Source organism: Bos javanicus, chromosome 17 (genome assembly GCF_032452875.1).
Source record: "Bos javanicus breed banteng chromosome 17, ARS-OSU_banteng_1.0, whole genome shotgun sequence".
Taxonomy (NCBI): domain Eukaryota; kingdom Metazoa; phylum Chordata; class Mammalia; order Artiodactyla; family Bovidae; genus Bos; species Bos javanicus.
The window spans coordinates 30,337,481-30,356,055 of record NC_083884.1 but is presented as its reverse complement, the minus strand read 5'-3'; the positions used below and the strand labels follow the sequence as shown (position 1 = coordinate 30,356,055).

General features: G+C 35.2%; 1 protein-coding gene across 1 annotated transcript in view; it reads right to left on the bottom strand.

Annotated features, from left to right (window-relative positions):
• Nucleotides 1-1,540: 1,540 nt before the first annotated feature.
• Nucleotides 1,541-18,575, bottom strand: part of MFSD8 (major facilitator superfamily domain containing 8) — a 37,206-nt gene continuing 20,171 nt past the window's right edge. The window contains exons 6-12 of the mRNA XM_061384218.1: nt 17,356-17,500; nt 16,587-16,642; nt 12,901-13,009; nt 8,807-8,941; nt 5,461-5,564; nt 5,125-5,372; nt 1,541-2,996 (exon numbers count right to left, since the gene is read on the bottom strand). Of these exons, the coding sequence (XP_061240202.1) occupies nt 2,790-2,996; nt 5,125-5,372; nt 5,461-5,564; nt 8,807-8,941; nt 12,901-13,009; nt 16,587-16,642; nt 17,356-17,500 (1,004 nt within the window). The 3' untranslated portion in view covers nt 1,541-2,789. The remainder of the gene's footprint in view (nt 2,997-5,124; nt 5,373-5,460; nt 5,565-8,806; nt 8,942-12,900; nt 13,010-16,586; nt 16,643-17,355; nt 17,501-18,575) is intronic.

The following is an 18,575-nucleotide window of genomic DNA, read 5'->3' as shown; positions in this document are numbered from 1 at the left end:
GTGCACCTAGAGCCTGTGCTCCACGAGAGAAACCACTGCAGTGAGAAGACCGCACCACAGTGAAGGGGAACTCCTGCTTACAACTAGTGAAAGCCTGTTCACAGCAGTGGACACCAAGGGCAGCCTAAATAATTTTTAAAATCCACAGTGAAATATATACTCTTGTTAAAAATGGCTATCATCAAAAAGATAAACATAAAAACTCTAAGTGTGTAGAGAAAGGGAACATTCATGTACTGCTGATGGGAATGTAAATTGGTATAGCCTCTGCAAGAGTGTGGAGATTCCTCAAAAAATTAAGAACTACCATGTGATCCAACAATTCCACCAGGTATATATCCAAAGAAGATGAAGGCAGGATATCAGGAGACATGTGCCTTCTCATGTTACTACAGCATTATTTACAACAGCAATGAGATGACAGACAACGTAGGTGTCCATCAGCAGACAAATGGATAAGGAACCAGTGAGCCAGTAAAGTTGCTCAGTTGTGCCCAACTCTGATCCCATGGACTGTAGCCTACTAGTCTCATCCATTCATGGAATTTTCCAGGCAAGAATACTGGAGTGGGTTGCCATTTCCTTCTCCAGGGGATCTTCCCGACACAGGGATGGAACCCAGGTCTCCCACATTGCAGGCAGATGCCTTACCATCTGAGCCACCAGGGAGGTTTTCAGTGTGTGTGTGTGTGTGTGTGAATATTACTCAGCCATAAGAAAGGAGATTCTGCCATTTGTGACAACATGGATGGAACCTGAGGGCATTATGCTAAGTGAATAACGATAGAGAGGGACAAATACTGTATGACACCATTTGTATGTGGAATCTAAAAGAGCCAGACTATTAGAGGCAGAGTGGAATGATAATTGCCAGGGGCAAGGGAGTGAAGGGAATGGGGAGATGTTGGTCTAAGAGTACAAACTTCCTGGTGATTATAGTTAGTAACACTACTGTATACTTAAAAATTGCTAAGAGTTGATTTTAAGGTTCTCACCATAAAAAAAGAAACTAATTATGTGATATGATGGAGGTGATAGCTAATGCTATTGTAATCATTTTGCATTATTCAAGGATCAAATCAACATGTTGTATACCTTAAATTTATACGTTATATGTCCATTATATCTCAATAAAGCCAGAAAAAACAAAAGACACAGGAAAAAGATAACCCTCTACATACCAAGATGGCTTCCCAGGTAGCTCAGTGGTAAAGAATCCACTTGCCAATGCAGGAGACACAGGACATGTGGTTCCAATCCCTCAGTCAGGAAGATGCCCCTGGAGGAGGAAATGGCAACCCACTCCAGTATTGCCTGGGAAATTCCATGGACAGAGGAGCCTGGCAAGCTACATTGATGGGGGTCGCAAAGAGTCAGACACGACAGAGTATGCACGCACTACTTACCAAGGAGAAAAGCCTCAGAAGAAACCAACCCTGCTAGCACCTTGATCTTAGACTTCTAGACCAGAACTGTGAGAAACAAATTTGTTTTTCAAGCCACCCCACCACTACCACCAAAGAAAGGACAGCAAACAATATAAAGTGCAGATTATAATGTTTACTCTCGGTTTTGAAAATTTTTATAACAGTAGGAAACATTTGGGAAAGTATTTAGAAACATTTTTGCATTTGGGGTAATACAGATCATCCATCTATATAGCTCTGTACTAGTCCCGTTTAGCAGCATTCAGATTCGTGTGAGGTAGTGATGTGTACATAGTGTAATTTAGCCAACTTCTAGTAAACTCGGTAAACTGTTAAAGGCATTTTACCTAGATATTCATTAAATAACTATATTGGGGCTACCATAGCCTATCCAAATTTTAAATCCTGTGGTTCTGAGTAGCTATGCAGACAAGATGGAAAACTGCTGGGTCTTCCCTACCACTACTGAGACAAGAGAAAAAGTAAATAAAATAATAGTTTTTCTCTAGAACTTAAGGGAGTTGGAAAATGCCAATAATTTTAACATTTGGTTTTCAGTATATGTATATAATACATTATCTGGCTTATGTTTCTAAAGTTGAATTAATTATTAGGCCTTGAAAGAAAAAAGTAGTCATCCCTACTACAGGTAGTGAAATCCATTTTGATCTATTGATGATCTTCTTTATTGCTCAAATATGAGCATTATTCATACACATTTATTAACTTAGGGGTTAGTAAGAACCAAAACTAAAGTAAGATGCAAAGTATAGTATTAAAAATCATGACTTATAGAAGCTAAGGCAGGATGACAGGCATGGTAAGTGGAAATTTTAAGTCATGATTTTATTTTATAAGGAAAACTTGATAATAACAGAAAATATATTTTTTAGTAAATAAAAAGGAGCTGTCTTTCAATAAAAATCCCCCTATTTAGGTAAATAATTTCTGTGATTTCATTCTATCACAGGTAATTCATACAGAACTCTCCCTATGATTTCACTGCATAGATCTTCTCATTATTTTAATGACACTTCTGCAGTTTGACTTAAGGATATAACTTCACATTTATAGAGCACCATCTATTCATTCATGACTTCATGCCATCCCCCAAAAAAGGTTTTATGGAAACTGTTTCTTTTTTTGAGATAAGGAAAACTATAATCCAGAATTTTCATATTACCTTGCTAGTCACAATTACACATAGAATTCCCTATTTTATTCAATATACGTTCTTGTTTTGCAACATACACTATTACCTACAACCTGACTTTAGGAAACTGACTCGTAGCAGTTGTCAAGAAGAGTCTTAAAAAAGAGAAAGTTCCACACAAGTGTACTTTCCACACAGTCTTAGCTAGGTTACTCTTGAATCCTTCCATGCCTTACAGAAAAAGCAATGAGTCTTCTGTAAACCACACCCAGGAGTGTGACGGTGAGCACCACCATCCCACACACTAGGCTGAAAGCCCACCGTGGACCCCAGGCAGTGTACACTTGGCTGATGAACACAGGTCCAAGAATCCGTGCTGCACTTCCAGACGCTGTTAACCAGCCCATGTACACACCCTGTGGAGGGAGAAGCACACTCGTAATCAGGTGTAGTCATTTTCTCTATCTGTTGTTTTTAAATTAATTACAAAGTGCCTCTCTATAAATACCACAAATAATGAATGATAAACTTATTTGACATACTATTTAGGAAAAATAAAAGTGTATAAAAGAACAAACACTGTCTACTGAAATGATTTATAAACTTACCTTTTAAGGCTAACATTTGTTTTGTACTTGCTATTTTCCAGACACTACATTAGGTGCTTTACATATATTATTTCCAATGTTCACAAATTTCTATGATTGGTATTATCCCAAATTAGCAAGCAAGGAAGCTAAAGCTCAGAAAATTCAAGTAACTTATCCAAGAGATTCGAAGCCCTATTTGGCTGACTCCACTGTATTAATTTCCATGTCACCACAATGTCACTGCTCCAACTACAATGTCCAAAATGCAGCATTACTTTTAATATCCCCCCAATTGTAAATAACCTGTCAAATGTGGATTAAGTAAATAATTTATGGCACATTTAATAAATGGAATGCTACACAGTTGCTTAAAAGGCCATCCATATACAGAATAAGATCTTATAATGAGAATAACATCTATTCGCACTGACATAGAAAGTCATGGTATATTAAAGGGAAAAAAATCCAAAATGTAGAAAAAACTTTATATACTTGAGATATAATTCATATTTTTTTACAAGGCATGAGGGTGGATATACTTGAAAAGGCATAACCAAAGTCATGAAGGGTACAAATGAAGTACACTATGAAGTGGTTAACTATAGTATGATGGGCTAAGGGGATCCTTCCTTTTCTGCTATATACATTTCAAATTATTTGACTTTTCCTGCAACTATCATGTATTGTTTTTGTAACTAATATGCATTTATTCCTGATTTTGAAAATGTGAAAATATAACTTTATAGATTAAAAAATCCAGAAATTACTAAAATGTTTATGATTTTAGTTTAAAAACAGTGATAATGAACTTTTTTTAATCTTTGCTTTATTTAAAGAAAAACACTAATTTCTACCTTGAAAATGCAAAACCATCAGTTTAATTTTTATAAAAAGGAAGATACTGTTTTTCATTTTGTTGCCATTTAAATAACTGCTTCCCAGGTGGTGCTTGTGGTAAAAAACCTGCCTGCCAATGCAGGAGACATAAGAGATGCAGGTTTGGTCCCTGGACCAGAAAGATCCCCTGGAGGAGGACTTGGCAACCCACTCCAGTATTCTTGCCTGGAGAATCCTATGGACAGAGGAGACTGACGGGCTACAGTCTACACAATCGCAGTCAGACTTACTGAAGCGACTTAAGCATGCATGAAGGAAAGTCAGAAGTAAAATCTGAAATAACCTAAATGTACAATAACAGGAAAATGACTGAGTAAATGATGATACATACATAAGATGGAATATGTCTCCATTAAAAAATAATTCCTTAATATAAAATGTTATGGGAGAATATTTGCAGCATAATTTAAAAAAACAGTTTAAAAAATAGTATCAAAGATATAGTCCTATTTTTGTGTTAGGCCCACACACCCATGCACACACACACGGATAAAGACTCTAAGTGGAAGTATATTTCACCAAACTGTAGTACTTGTCTCTTTGATACTTTTCTCCATTTTGCTTCTATACTTTTTCTAAGTTTTAAATAATGAATATGGAAATTCTTATAAGAACAAATTTAAAATAACAAAACTGCTGCATACTTTTCCAACTACTGTGTTTTCATCTCTTAATAACTGTCCCTAGGACCACATGAAATTAAGTCTAGATCCAAATTTGGCTATCAATTTTGGTTGGCTAACTGTTGCCTAGTTTAACAATGAGTTTCTGAAAAGTATGCTTCAGATAATTTTTTCTATGAAAATAACTTAGAGCTCATAATCTGAGTTCAAAACATCCTTAGTTCTAACTTAAAGTACTTTCTGTTAAATTTCAGCTTACAATCTTGTAAGTACTTTATGAAAGTGGTGGGGTTTTAAATTTAAAATGCTGAGTATGATAAAAATCCCCTAAATCAGCTTATGTAAAACTGGAGAATGGATGGAAAAAAAAAATGTGAGTGCTTGCAAGTATACATATACCCCACATAACTGCAACGTCAGAATAACGGACTCACCTGAGGGTTTGGTCCCAGAATTTTCGAATATAATGTATAGGACATAACATTGCAGGATGGATAGCCTATTCCAATTAGCACAGCTGATATGAGGAACTGGGCCAGATGGATCATGGGGGTATACAGGCACCACGCTTGTTCAACTGGGCAACCAGTTGGTTCTTCACTGTGATCTTCTCTTGGAGACTTCCAAAGAGTAATAATTATTTCTCCAAATGTGGTATTAGGGATTGAGTTATTATGCAAATCTATGAAAACAAAATTAGTACAGTGTGTTACTTGTTAATTTTAGATGAATAACAGGGGCTAACATTATAGAATTATGAATGGCTATACCTTCCCACTGTATTTTGGGAAACTGATTTCCCCAAGGTAACAAGACAAAGAAGCCAACCCATATAATGATGAGTCCTCCCAGTAGAAGAGCACGCTCACCAATCCTGTTAAAGAACAGAAACTCTGTAATTTAAACATGAAACAGTATATTATAACATATAGTTCTATTACCTTTATAATTTTTAAAACTATAAACAAATAATATCTTGATACTTAAAGTGATATATTAATTAAAACAAATACAAACTATAATTTCCCACTAAGAGGAACTAGGACTCCTCTGAACACTGGCTGATTTCAAGTCTGGGACAAGAAGCATTAAGATGAGCCTTGACATCTTACCATACCAGAAACAATACAAATTATCAGTGACTACTGGTCATAAAAGAATTCCCTGGCTGTCCAGTGGGTAGAGCTCTGCCTTTCTACCACAGGGGCACAGGTTTGAACCCCGGCTGGGGAACTACGATCCCATATGCTGTGCAGTGCAGCCAAAAATAAGGGCTCAGAGTCAGTTTGAGGAAGCTGGCCAAAAACACGACGTGAATACCAAAGAGAATAGTAGTGACAATGACTTGAAACACATAAAAATGTTATAATCTATAAATACATACTATATTAAAATAAAATATTCTTGGTAACTTAGAGGATGTTACGGAATCCACTAGTTATTTTAAAAATCAGTTAATAAAAGGAAAGAATCTCTGTCTCTCTTCTAAAAGCTATACTAAGAGATTTAAGAAACACAAGGGCCTGAGTCAAATGAGTAAGCTATAAAATAATGTAAGACAAAACAAATTTTTAAAAAAATTAAGAGTGTAGAAAATCTGAATACACACTGGATATTTGATGATATTTAGAAATCATTGTTAATTTTTTTAGATGTGATAATGTTGTCATCTTCAACTTTTAGAGATACATACTGAAATATTTATGGAAGACATGAAATGATGTCTAACATTAGCTTCAAAATAATCCAGGTGTAGAGGATAGGGAGTGGTATAGATGAATCAAGATTATCCAAGGTTATAACTGTTGAAGCTGGATAATAGATGTTAGACATTCAGGACATGATTCTCTCTACACCTTTGCATATGTTAGAAATTTTCCATAATAAAATGTGAAATACACAAACAAGACCAAAGGTTCCTAAAACAAAAGAAACCCAACACTTCCCATCACCTTCAGAATGCCTACAAGGTTTCATATCTTTCCAACCTGATCTCCTCTCATTTGCCATTTCTCTCATTCTGCTCTAGCAAAAATGGCCTTCCTGCTTGTTCCTTAATCATATGAAGGTCAGTCTTCTGAGGCAAGAGTTCCAGGCCCCTGAAATGGCTATTCTGATTTCACTGAAGTCTCAACCCAGATATAACTTCAAACTGAGCTGCTTTCCTTGAGAAGCCAATCAAAACACTACCCATGCCACTTTTCATTCTCTTCCTGTGCTCTATTCTTTATACTACTTATTATGACCTGATTCCATACTTGTGTTTACTGGCTTTCCATAGAATACAAGCTCTTGGAAGGTATGAAATTGGATAACCTGTAAGAATATCAGCAGGACACTCTATCTTTGTAGCAAGATGTAATACATCTACTATTACTTTAACTGAATATCAATCGATGTCTATGTCCATATCTGTATATTGGCCTTTTTCAGTTCAGTCACTCAGTCGTGTCCAACTCTTTGAGAACCCATGGACTGCAGCACGCCAGGCCTCCATGTCCATCACCAACTCCCGTAGTTTACTCAGACTTATGTGCACTGAGTCAGTGATGCCATCCAACCATCTCATCCTCTGTCATCCCCTTCTTCTCCTGCCCTCAATCTTTCCCAGCATCAGGGTCTTTTCAAATGAGTCAGCTCTTCACATCAGGTGGCCAAAGTACTGGAGTTTCAGCTTCAGCATCAGTCCTTCCAATGAACACTCAGGACTGAGCTCCTTTAGGATGGACTGGTTGGATCTCCTTGCAGTCCAAGCGACTCTCAAGAGTCTTCTCCAACACCACAGTTTAAAAGTATCAATTCTTTGGCTCTCAGCTTTCTTTATAGGCCAACTCTCACATCCACACATGACTACTGGAAAAACCATAGCCTTGACTAGACGGACTTTTGTTGGCAAAGTAATATCTCTGCTTTTTAATATGCTGTCATAACTTTTCTTCCAAGGAGTCAGCATCTTTTAATTTCATGGCTGCAGTCACCATTCTATCAGATCTAGTCCCTTAAATCTATTTCTCACTTCCACTGTATAATTTGGCCTCTTTCTTGGCTCTATAAAGACACAAATCTTCGTAGTATTCCCCATAGCACCCAACCCTATGCACTGACTCAGTATTTGTCAAATGATCTTAGAACTTTATTAAAGTTACATTGTTAAAGTATTCAGGAATAATTAAATTGTTAAAGCTGAATTCATCAACTAACATGCCACCACAGACTATATGAATGAACTAAATTTTATACAAGAATTTCCTTACAGTTTACTTTTGCAAAATGCTTCTTTAAAAAAGTGTTCTATGATCCACAGAGAACAGACTTATGGACATAGTGGGGGAAGGAGAGGGTGGAATGGCGAATTGAGAGAGTGGCAGGGAAACATATACATTACTATATGTAAAACAGATAGCTAATGGGCAGTTGCTTTATAACACAGGGAGTTCAACCTGGTGCTCTGTGACAACCTAGAGAGGTGGAATGGGGTGGGAGGTGAGAGGGAGGTTCAAGAGGGAGGAGACATATGTGAACCTGTGCCTATTATTTTCTGTTGATATATGGCAGAAACCAACACAACACTGTGACACAATTATCCTTCAATTAAAAATAAATTTTAAAAATAAAAAAGTGTTCTATGATCAAAGTTGCAATTAACTTTGAGAAATGCTACATTCTCTATTTGTCATGATGATATAGTATATACACTGAAGATTTAGAAGTTTTAGAGTAAAGGAGTTTGATTATTTTAACCAGAATTTTCCAGACTTAACTATTAATCTTTCTTGTTGTATAACATATATTACCACACAGAAGAACAATATTTTATGAAATACACTTACAGAGATACTTTAAATAAAATATACAAAAGATACATTAGAAGACAATTATTCACTTTGTAAGATATTCTTGCTTTACCAAAAAATCTTCTACATGGTATAGAAATATGCTCCTTTAATAAATTTTAAATGTTTGCAAACGTTCAAGGACTAAAACTCATACAATAATAAGAAAAAAGATTCACATTATTTTACTAATACATTCACTTACATCATTAGCTCTGTTTCATGCCTTATTTAAAAAAAAAAAAAAACAGGTGTGAAATAAAAACAAAGACACATAACTTACTTTTTGGAAAGTAATTTTATCCCCATGAAAATAATAACTGCCTCAACTCCAAGAGCAGCAAGTATTATTCCATCATATAATACAGCTTGTTCTCTGGTCCAGGCATACATATCCATTGTTAATGGAGTCACAATGCTAATAGAAACAAAAAATAAATAATTCTCATTTTATTTAAACCTTAGTCATTGTTAAAGTTGAAATAGTAAGCTTTATTAGATACCAACACATTTAAGAATTTGTATCCCTTTTATCAATGACATCAGATCTACATAAACAAAAATAGAAACACATTTTAAGGACATTTTATTGTAACATAATATCACAGTAACACAGGCTACTAAGTTTGGCTGTTTGCATTTTTATTTTTTAATAGTTATTATAATTATATAAGTAACATAACACACTGCAAAAAGTTTGAAAAACAGGAAAAGAAAACAAACCATAATTCCTACCATTCTAATATAAGAAGTCATGGTTGCATTTTGGTTTAAATTGGTCTCTTTTCAATGAAATAATATTACTATGATTAAGTTATGAGAAACTTATGGGATTGCTTTTTCTCTTCCTCAATTTCTTTTATAACTTTGAATGCACATATTTTTCTCCCTATATCTAAGGCTACTCTTTCTTTATATGACTATCTGTCTCCTTCCTTGACAATCTTCTTTTCTGACTTTCTATCTCCTTCTGTTAATTGCTACAAAAAGAATTTAAAAATATTTAAAATAGTCATTCTTTAAAAAAAAAAAGTCACTTTTTTTTTCCAAAAAAAGAAAGTTTATTTGAGAACAAGAGTGAAAGCTTCTGCAGACATCTGACAAGGCAGACGTGTCTTGATAATAGCAGCCATCCATATTTCAGCCTACCAAAATTACCACAAATGGGACACATTTTTTCTAACAAAGATATGGATGTACATAAAGGGCTATGGCTAAACAGAGTCAAAGGAAAGTTGAGGCCCCATAGCTTATCCCTTAGACTGATAGGTGACGTAGGACTTAAATCAAACAATCCAGTCTCCTAATGCAGTGGCTCTCAACTTGGCTTCTTATCAGAATGCCAGGGACTTTGGAAAGAATATCTCCACTATTAGACTATATCCAAGTAAGAGTCTGGGTGGGGTGGGTAGGACCCAGGCATTGGTGTTTATTTAAGCATCCCAGGTGATTCCAATACGCAGCCAAGGTGAGTGGCCACTGCTCCAGAGGGAAGTAATGACCACCAGCAGGTTCCTCAGCCCATCCACTCCATTAGGAAGGGGCATCTGTTGGTGTCGTGGCCTCTCGGTGAACCTTTATTTACTCTGCTCTAGAACTCCAGGCGTTATCTGTTTTGGGCAGATTTAGAGTATTTCCATTTGCGTTAGTGACTTTTACAGCAATATTTAACCAGGCAAATAACATCAAAGAGAGAAAAGTTGGAAAAAGAGAAATTTCCATAAGGCATGATATGAATAAGTAAGTGGAAAAAAAAAATCTCAGAAAAAAATCACTTTTTTTGGCCACATGGTATGTGGGATTTTAGTTCCCTGACCAGGGTTTGAACCAGCATCCTCTGCATTGGAAGCATTGCATCTTAATCACTGGACCACCAGTCAAGTGCCAGAACATCACCATTTTTTTAACATCATTTTTTATTTTAAAATCAGATGAGCTGCTTTAGAAAACAGTTCAGTGGTTTTTCAATAAGCTAAACACAAAATTATCATATTATCTAGCCTTTCCACTTCTGGGTATATACCCAAAAGAACTGAAAGCAGGGACTCAGATACTTTTATACTAATGTTCATAGTAGCATTATCTACAATAGGCAAAAGGTGGAAATGACCCAAATTTCCACTGACAGATGAATGGATAAACAAAACTGGTATATACATACAATGGAATAATTCAGTTGTTAAAAGCATAAAATTCTGGCACATGCTACAACATGGAAGGACCTTGAAAACATCATGCCAAGTGAAACATGCAAGACACAAAACGATAAAGATTGCATGATTTCACTTATATGAAGTATCTGGAATAGGCAAATTCATAGAGAAACAAAGTAGAATAGAGGCAACCAGGGGCTGGGTGAGAAGGAATGGGGACTTACTGATTAATGGGTGTAGTCATGCTTCTGTCTGGGATGATAAAAAGGTTCCAGGGATGGGTGGTGGTGATGGTTGCACAACACTGTGAATGTATTTAATGTCACTGAATTGTACATTAAAGATAATTAAAACAGGGACACGCCTGGTGGTAAAGAATTCACTTGCCAATGCAGGGTTTGGGTTTGACTGCCCCGGTTCAGAAAGATTCCACATGCTGTATGGCAACTAAGCCTGGGCACCATAGCTACTGAAGGGCCGGCACCTTAGAGCCTGTGCTCCACACCAAGACAAGTCACCACAATGAGAAGCCTACGAACCACAACCAGGGAGTGGCTCTTGCTCACTGTGACTAGAGACAGCCCGCACAGGGACAAAGACCCATTGCAGCCAAAACAAAAAGTAAAGTGGTATACCTTAATCAACAAGTACATTATTACATACAAATTTGATCTCAATTAAAAAAAAAAAGAAAATATGGCAGAAAAGTTCTAAGAATCATAGCAGACCAAAAGTTTAATACATGTCCAGTAACACGTGGCTTCCCTGGTAGCTCAGTGGTAAAGAATCTGCCTGCCAGTGCAGGAGATGCAAGTTCAATCCCTGGGTTGGGAAAATCCCCCAGAGAAGGAAATGGCAACACATTTCAATATTCATACCTGGGAAATCCCATGGACAGAGGAGCCTGGAGGGCTACAGTACATAGGGATGCAAGAGAGTTGAACATAACCAAGCGACCAAACAACCACCACCACCATTAACATGGCTCAACATGGATTAATGGGAAATAAATATACAAGAGAATAAATTAAATTCTTAAAATTGAAAAAAAAAGTTTTACTGATACTTTCAAACTGTGGTACTGGAGAAGACTCTTGAGAGTCCCTTGGACAGCAAGTAGATCAAACCAGTCAATCCTAAAGGAAATCAACCCAGAATATGCATTGGAAGGACTGATGTTGAAGCTGAAGCTCTAATACTTTGGCCACCTGATGCAAAAAGCCGACTCACTGGAAAAGACCCTGATGCTGGGAAAGATTGAGGGCAGGAGAAGAGAGAAACAGTATGAAATGGTTGGATGGCATCACTGACTCAATGGACATGAGTCTGAGCAAACTCTGAGAGAGAGTGAAGGACAGGGAAGCCTGGCGTGCCATAGTCCATGGAGCCACAGAGAGATGACTGAGTGACTGAACAACAATATTCACCATAATAAAATAAATGCCCACAAAAGGAGATGAGGTAAAACTTTCATATATCTCAATAATTTTTTAAAAATTAAGTAGATCTGGCATAAAATATACCAGCATAAAAATGTTACAATATATTGGTAAGTGAATACACCAAGCCGTCAAATGATACTATCACATATTCTATGTTGGCTTAATGGACACACACATACACACAAACCTCAATACTTACAGTTGTATAGAAAAAATTGTTAGGAAAATAAAACACACACTGATGTATTAGCAGTGGCTACCTCCAGGCAAAGTAGTGGATATGGAAATACAGTTGCAGTGTTTGGAATATTTTTAACAAGAATATATTATTTTAATAATATAATGGAAAAGTATTTTAAAAATAAAGCCATATGATAACTTTTATAGGTCAATAAAGCCTACACAAGGCAGATATACTAGTTTTTTTCAGGATTAGGGCTGAAATAGAGTTAAAATTTCTAGACTGAATCCAATATACATAAGTCGGGAACTACATAGCTTAAAGTAAATTAATACACAGTTTTATAACTATATTTATCATAAAACTCAAAAGGAAAGGAAGAATAGTGAAACAGACTCATGATAAGGCAGTAAGTTTATCGACAGAGAATTAACTACATTCAAGTTAAAAGGCAAATAATTTATACTTGCCTTTTTACATCATAAGAAAAATATGCCTCACATAAGGTTTTTGAGAATATCTATAAGCCTGATTAATATTGCATAAAGAAATACAGATTATTTATACAATCTGATTTAGATGAAAACAGAAAAAAACTTACGTTTCAAAAAGGGCAAAGATAAATAGAATCACAAAAAACAGAATATTGGTGGCCACAACAGCAACTTGATCAATATTTTCTTGGGGGACTTGAACTTCATCTGTACTTGCTACAGTAAACAAAAGAAAAATTATATTATTTACATATTTAATTTTCTCATGACACTAAAATAATGTAAAAATTATATGTAGAAAATTCAATGACTAAACATTTAAAATGGTTTTTAGGCTTCAAAATAGTTTAAAAGTAACAGAATTTACATGATCGAAATAATTTTTAAATGGCATTGAAAATTAAAGTGAATTTTCTTTCCAAGACATACATTTCAATTCTGTTATCTATAGGAAATACTCAGATTTTCTATTTGGCATCTCTCAAAAAGAGAACTGTATGTCCATAGAATTCTATAAAATCATCTCATGCGAGTACATTTCAGTTGCAATTTTTTTTCTACCTTACTGAAATTTTAAATTTACAAGGATTTCATGAAGACCTTGAATAGTTTACTAAATCAGTTCTCAGTTCTATGATTCACTTCAATGGATACATATTCTAAATTTCAGTGAATTAGTATTACTAAATATTGTTGCATTTTTTACCAGAATTTTTGAAAGTCCTCACATTATCATTTATATTTTTTGCAAAGAACTACCAAGATTTGATGGCAGTTTCATAAATTAGGAAGGCAAATGAGTTCAGATATTCACTGATCTTGAACTATGAAGTTAAGCAACAAACTCAATATAAGCTGTATCTGATGTAATTGAGAAATATGAAGTTACATACATGTATTTATATACATTCATCATGTTTTTTAAATAATTTACCTACTTACTCAGAGTAAACGAGGTAAATAATACAAGAATATATTTACTTATGCTATCTTTAAGTGTATGCACAGCAGAAGTAGGAGCAGGGGGTAACTTTCCTAAGACGTAGCAAATTTCTATTTTTTTTTCATAGTAGTGCCTGCCTTTATATCTCAAGATTCCTGAGAATGAGTTTCTTTTCCAATATCAGTCTGTTATACTTGTGGGCAATTAGGCACCTTGAACACTCAACACAGGGTTATAACCTCCCTTTTACACAAAGAAAACCAGTCATCTTTGCCCAGTTCCTTTTCTGGGGTAGATTCTGGTCCCTGTGGGCCTTAAATTATTTGGATAGACCTCCCTGATTCTCAATTACCACCTAAGCCAGTCTTTAATCCTTTGAATCAAATACCAACATTGCCCCAAATTAGACTATAGTTTATAAATGGGTGGTTAGTTTTCCACAGCCTCCAACCAGCGCTAGCTTTAGTGGGGAGACTCAGAAATGATGCATCCTAAACTGCGGGAATTAACTAGGTATCATAAGAATTTTAAGAAAACACTACATTAACGTATTGATTGAAAAACTGTGTAACTGGAAATCAAACCTGATCCCATGATAACACCTTTAATAAGAGGAACAAACCTGATATATTTCATCTAAACATTTACTGAAATTTAAAAATCATCTGTTTTATAAAAATTATTTTGAAGGTCCTAGAAATCTTATGAAACATAATAGATTACTCCTTTTAAAACTCTCATTTGTGTTTCAGAGCAGTGCTGTCCAACAGAACCCTGACATGATGGAAATGTCCTTTCTCTGTGCTGTCCAATACAGTCGGCCACTAGTCACATATACCCATCAACTGAGCACTTGAAATGTGCTAGTGTGGGATTTCCCTGGCAGGCCAGTGGTCAGGACTCAGTGCTTTCATGGTTGTGGCCTGGGTTCAACCCCTGGTTTACTATCCTGCAAGCCACAGAGAACTGCAAGCAAATACACACAAACAAAACAAAACAAAAATCCGAAATGTAGCTAGTGAGATGGTGAAAATAAGGAATTTCTTTTTCTTTAAGATTACTCTTCATTATTTTGGCCTCACTGTGCAGCTTGAGGAATCTTGGTTCCCTGACAAGAAGGACCCTGGCAGTGACAGTGTCAAGTCCCAACCACCGGAATGCCAGGGAATTTCCAGGAATTTCTTAAATGTAACTAAGTTTAAGCAGTCAAATTTGACCAGTGACTACCACGCTGGACAGTGTAGCTGTAGGTCTTTGCTACTCAAAGTGTGGTTCAAAGATCAGCAGCATCAGCTCACATGGTAGCTTATTATGAATGTAGATTCTCCCTACTTAGACCTCACCCTAGGCCTACTGAAACAGTCTGCGTTTTCACACGGTTCCCAGGTGCTTTCTAAGCATATTAAAGTCAATAAAGCAAGGATCTATATATGGTTATCTCCTTCAACTTGTGAAAGATTTTGCTTCTTGTGTATCTTCCCTTTCTTGGCCCCCAACTACATCCTCTTTAACTTGCTCCTTCTCTTTATCTGATAGGTCCTTTAAGTTAGCATCCAATTTTACACCTGTTCCCAAAAGTAGCTTATTTCCACTGTTGGTACTCCTTCACCATGCCTTCTTTCTTTTGAAAAATTCCAAACATATTCTTATCCATCTATGCCCTACATTCAACAATATTTTGCCACACTTGATCCATCTATCCCTTCCTTTCTTCCTTTCTCTTTCTCTTTTTTGCTACAGTGTTTTTCATTGGATGTCTCCCAAATTTCTATCTCTAGGTTTGGTTTCTACCATCAAAATTACAAATGCCTCTGGAATTTTTTAGTTGTTCCTAGAGTAGCATTGTATTTGGCTTGATCTAAACTGAAATCGTTTTGTCTTTTCAGCCAATATCCCTTCTTAAATTCTTTTTCTCTCATTCTTTCAACTATCTGGAATCAAACCCTAGCAGACATCTTCAACAACCTCCTCCATTGTTTAGCATTACCTATCCAGCCTGTCAAGAATCTTGATTTTCTTTTTTCTTTGAGAGCTCATATCTATCATTTCTCCATTCTCAGTTACTGCTGTAGTTCAGGTCTTCACGTACCTGGATTAGCCTCACTTGGAATGTGACTAACATCATACTTTCCTTTGTTCAAAATTTGCTATAGCTTCTCATCACTCGGCTTTCCTCCGAACTACTTTTAACTTTACCTTCCAGTAGTTTGCTGTGAAAATTAAATAAAATGCCTATCAAAGAACTCAGCAAAATAATACTGTTTTTTCCAAAGCTTTATAAACTCCTTGAGGGCAAGGACTAAATTGCATTCTTTTTCACGAAGGGACACTCCCCAAAGAGGGTATAACTAGAAGTACTTAAATAATGGTTTATTTAGTAAACTATACATACTTACCAGACTGGGAACCTATTTATGGGCCAGAGAAAGAGCTATAGGATGAAAATGTGCATTTGTGGAGTATACCGAAAGAATAAAAATGCAAAAGAGAAACCATACTTATACTGATGATTAAGTGAACAAAGAAATACTTGAATCAGAAAGATACATTTGATAGCAAAACTACTGAATTCATTTCAAAGATCTCAAGGATTTTAGGATATTGCTCTTGGAAAACAAGATGAAGTAATTTTTAGCAATGGTTTTACCCTGCCAGCTGTGCACACCAAATCACTGATACAGGTATGCCTTTGTAAAAATAATAAATTAGGTAAATTTCAACTCTGGAGACCTTCCCCAATTACCCATTGTGTTGTCCTCAGAAATAAGATTCAAGTAAATATCAAACAGATAGAATCATTAGAAATACTCTGTAATATTATAGTAATTTAATCAAACAGGTTAATAGTACCTTCTTCAAAATTAATATTTTTACACTGTCGTCCTGAGTCATCCACACGATGTTCTCTTAAAAGAAAAACATAAATATTGTGTCCATGAAAGGCTTAGTATAATAGATGAATGGTTTAAATTTATTATTAGCTTTCTATTTTTTCACATTCTGATAGTTTCTTTTACTGCCTTCTGAGTAATGAAATTATTATGATATAACCAATAAAATTAAAATGATATGTTACAACTATTACTGTATTACTTTATCATATAAAATGGAAAAAATAATTAATCTAAGAGCACACATGAGCTACCTTAATCAGTATTTGAAGTTTTCCAATGGTTTTCAACATGAGTTATAAACATCTGTGGACTCTTGGATAAAACACTCCAAAGTAATATATAGTAACAAAACTTCTGCAGTTTTATAAAATTTCTTCTGATATATAAAAGATAAGAAATACATATTATGAGGAATTTTTGTATCTAAGGTTGATACTAATCATTAATCTACTTAAAATGTTGCTTTCATGCTATTACCTTACTTAGAAACCTATAATTAGTAAATCAAGACCAAACTTTGAATCTTCAAAGAATTTATAATCTGTTCTTACTCATCATCCACTATTTTAGTTAAGAGTACCACATGCATTTGCTTATTAAAAAATATAAGTACAAGAGACATCAAAAACCAAATAAAGACATCACAGAAATAATTCTTCAATAGTGATAATGCTTATTTATTTTCACAATTTACAAGAGTAGTTTTATCATTTCTATCTAATTACCTTAATATAGTAAGGATCAGAATAATATTTAAAATTCCCAGGAAGGCGCCCAGTAAAACTGGTGCTGTGTACATGTTTATCTGCAGCTTAATGACATCCCACGTCACGCCCTTTTCTCCAATGAGTGCAAAACAAGTCTGAAAAACTTATTAAAACAAAATATGTATATGTGAATTATTACATGGGAGGTACAGGATAAAACAAATATGAAAAACATTTACCACAAAATTGGAAATACTGTATGGAATCTCAACACGGATTTCAAGAAGCAAGAAAATTGGTTCTTGGTGGGGGAAGAGACAAAAAATTTACTTTTTCTGTACAAAACACAGATATAACAGTACAAAAAATATATGTGATACAGATGTGTGATATTATAATTTCATTGGATGGAATAATTAGGAGAAAAAAGTCTAAAAAGCCTCCTTTGGGAGACAATGATGTAAAAAATGGGTGAGAAGCACTGATGTACAGACATTCACAAAGGATTACTCCTCACATAACATGTATCTTCTTTTTTAAAAAAAAGATCTCTGTGATGGACAGGGAAGCCTGGAGTGGTGCAGTCCAAGGGGTTGCAAAGAGTAGGGCACGACTGAGCTACTGAACTGACTGAGAATATTTAAGTTATACAATTTATTCCATAAAAAATTATTAAACTTTAACCAATCTCCTTATAAGAAAATGCCACATTTTAACTTAATATTATTAAATATTACCGTGGATAAAGTATTTAAACTATATATTTAATATCATTTTCGACTTGGATCTGTGGCAAAAATTGGATTGGAAAAGTATCTAATCTCCCGATTTAGATTCTGCATCTGGTTCTGCCATTACTTTACACATAGCCTTAGAATGAAAATTAAGTAAAATATTGCACCTAAAGCACTTGGAACAATATTTAGCACATAGTAAGCAGTCAATGGGCTTCCCTGATGGCTCAGTAGTAAAGAATCTGTCTGCTAATGTCTAAAGAGTCGGACATGACTGAGCAACTGAACTGAACTAAACTGAATGTCCAAAAGAATCGGACATGACTTAGCAACTAAACAGCAACAACCACAAGCAGTGAATAAATATTTGTACTTAGTGGTGTGGTTATTACTGGAAAAGTCGTCTCATCTTTTTAGGCTTACAGCTGCTCATCTTTAATACAAAATTTTTTACTGAATAATCTTTAAAATGCTTTTTAGATGGTCAAAATATTTACTGAGAGC